Raw genomic sequence first — 3,281 nt, forward strand, 5'->3', positions numbered from 1 at the left:
TTTTTTTTTTTTTTTTTTTCTTCCCATTCTTGCATTAGACTAGGCACGCGCGCGAAGGATGGCACATTAGCGATCAAACCCCAGTCTCCTTTACCGCACAAGTACGTATGTTTACGAACCCACGAACGTTTTGCTTGCACTGACTTTTAGCGATTAGCATTTCCCCCTGCCCGAACCGCAAAAATACACATAAACCTTTTCATCGCGTGAGTATACATTATTTTTTTCCCGTCGAATTTGAACTCGCGCCTTTTTATGTGCCAGCCATCTGTTTCGTCTCAGTTTGGCCCCCCCTTTCCCCCACTGGGTTTGCATATCGCACGGGCACACAGACCGTATGCATATGATGACGTACGTATGTGTTTTCACCTATGTGCATTTTTAAGTGTTCCCTTTTTTTGGGGGGGATAGCAAAAAGGAATTTTTTTTTCTTTTTTTTATTCACGTCGCTTTGACCAGAACTGCGTTAAACAAGTGACCGTTTCGTTTCTTCGCTCACCGTTTAACCTTCCTGTTTGTTTTTTTTTTTCCCTTCATAGGGGAGGACACTTTATCATTGCTCCTCCCCCATCTGAGTGTTATTCCGTCGCATGTGTTTAGGTAGCCTTACATGCAACCACATTGGCATTTCTGGAATGACATAAAGGAATCTTTTTTTTTTTTTTTTTTTGCTTGAAGCAAACGTTTATTTTTGTCCCTCCGGTTAGCTACAACCTCGTTGGCGTAACCGCGTGATTAACCTCGTTGGGGTAACCGCTTAATAGCTGAGCGCAGTGGCACCAGATCAGTCGAACAACCAAGCGGGCAAGAATGACTGTGTTAAGCGCGGCCATAAGCACGAAGAGCAAAATCTTGGTTTCGCGGCAGTTCCAGAATATCAGCAAATGTGACTTAGACTCGCTGACTATCCCATTTCACAACCTAATCGAACGGGAGAGAAGCGACCACACGTACATCGAAACGGACAAAGTAAGATATGTGTACCAGCCATTGGATAGTATTTACATCTTCCTAATAACGAACATAAATTCGAACATAATAGAAGACTTGGAAATAATTAAAGTACTTAGTCAGATTATTCAGGATCTATGTCAGGGCAATATCAACGAAAGTACCATTTTGAAGAAGTGTTTTACAATAATATTCTACATCGATGAGTTGATAAAAAATGGAGTACGAGAAATAGTGAACAGTAATCAAATAAAAACCTACATTGAAATGGAATCACATGAGGAGAAATTACAGACCATAATTAGGGAGAATAAGGAAAAGGAGGAAAAAGAGAGAAGGAAATTTATTGCTTCCAAGTTGGAAAAAAATAGGCAAAAACAGGGGAAAGCTGGTAGTAATAGTTTTCTCTCCAGTGATGGAATCACAAACCTGGATTATGGCAACAACATGGGATATAACACCAGCATGGGTTACAACACCAGCATGGGCTTCAACAACAACATGGGCTTCAACACCAACATGGGATACAACACCAACATGATTGACCAATTTCTGTACAAAACGGAGGAACCCAGTGATGTGATCCTTGATGAGAGCTTCAATGCATATAGAGGAATGCAAATCTCAAGCAAAAAAGAGCAAGTCAAAATTCTAAACGTAGTTGACAGTAACAAAATAGGTAACAAGCCAAACATCAATGTAAATGCCCTCTTTGATAAGCCCATCAATATAGTTATAAGTGAGCATATTATATGTACCTTAAGCTCGGAAGGAACTCTGTGCGATTTGGACATTCAAGGAACGTTCAACATGCAAATAAATAATCAAAAGTATTCAAAAGTGATCGTAGAATTGGATAACGAGTATGCAGATAAGGCCAAGATACACCCCATATTAGACAAAAGTAGGTATAACTCTAATGTGCTTGAATTAAAAGATAAGGGAAAGAATTTCCGAGTTAATACAACCTATCCATTACTCAAATGGAAAATAAATCACCTCAACGATTCGTACATACCGCTTAACATTAGTTGTTGGCCATGTGAAGACAATGAAAGCACTCTCCTAAATTTAGAAATTGAAAATAAAAGAAAGAACGTTGGTGATGTGATATACGATTTGAACGTAAATTTAATGTGTCCTTCTTCTAGTAAGCCACAGATTATGAGCAAAGATAAAGGCATTATCGAACATGATGGCATTCTACTCGCGTGGAAGGTAGATGCTCTGAAGAGCAACCAGAGTTGCCAAATTGAAATTTCCATTCAGTCCAAGCCTGAGAGCGTTTTCCCCTTCTCTGTTGAGGCCAAGTCCAATATGCTGGCGCACAAATTGAACGTCTTGAAGGTCTTCGACGAGGATACAAACGAGGACATCGAGTACGAAATTAAGAAGAACATTACTTACCTCTTCACCATCAATAAGTAGCCTGTTCCGGTGCGGAAACCTCCGTACGGGGGTGCGCCTCGCATTGTCACGGGGAGGATCCATGGTGACCCGTTTTTGTGTCCCTTACATGCCAATTCGCAGGCCAATTCGCAGGCCCATTTATATGCCCATTTTATGCTCCTTTTTTTTGTCATATCGTTTCATTTCAAACTACTAAAGAGACGTAGCGCAGCTTAGCTGGTCCCCGAGGGAGAGGTCCCTCGACGAGCCATCCATTTAGCACGTGTCATTTTTATGCTAGGGTGATCGTCGCAGCACGTTATTCTTTGCCTCGCCCGTAGGTGCACACAGGGTGGAGTTGACTCTCCGCCCCCCACGGGGTCATGTAAATGCATGCAAGAAAAAGAAAAGTAAACATACGAGTGCAAGCAGTTGGGAAGGTCCAAACGGCGTGCTTTATAGGAATAGCTACATTAGGGGGGAACTCCTCCTAATGCTTTTTGTCTGCAATTGTACCCCCGCATGACTTCCCATTAGGGTGTACCCATTTTTGAAAGAAAAGGAAACTGTCATTTTTAGGCGTAAAAAGGTAGTTCCCCCACACGTACACACAGAAGCGGCGATACGAATACCTTCTGGAATGAAAAGAATCCCCTTTTTTTTTTTTTTTTCCCTTACGCATTTTATGCATTTTATGATGGGAAAAGCCACGGTAGGGAGACCTCTCTCCACTTTATGTGTAAATACCATTTGGGAGAGTCGCGCCATTGCGAGAAGACCTCCTGCACGTTCGTAACTTCGTGCGCCCCTCCTTCGCGTTTCCCCCTTCGCACAAAGAAAAGGTAACCTTTTCACCATTTTGCACTTTTATGGAACGCTAGGCATGCCATTCGACACGTCATTTTGGTGTGTTCCTTTTGTAGGGCGCCCCTTCGATGGTG

At 42.1% G+C, this 3,281-nt stretch overlaps 1 protein-coding gene across 1 annotated transcript; it reads left to right on the forward strand.

The window, feature by feature from the left end:
• Positions 1–810: 810 nt before the first annotated feature.
• On the forward strand, positions 811–2,379 carry PCYB_094070 (coatomer delta subunit; the record flags this gene model as incomplete). The annotated part of the gene is made up of 2 exons (XM_004222521.1): positions 811–2,076; positions 2,113–2,379. 2 exons carry the CDS (start codon positions 811–813, stop codon positions 2,377–2,379), a joined length of 1,533 nt encoding a protein of 510 aa, XP_004222569.1.
• Positions 2,380–3,281: the final 902 nt, after the last annotated feature.

The sequence above is a fragment of the Plasmodium cynomolgi genome, chromosome 9 (genome assembly GCF_000321355.1).
Source record: "Plasmodium cynomolgi strain B DNA, chromosome 9, whole genome shotgun sequence".
Taxonomy (NCBI): Eukaryota; Apicomplexa; class Aconoidasida; order Haemosporida; family Plasmodiidae; genus Plasmodium; species Plasmodium cynomolgi.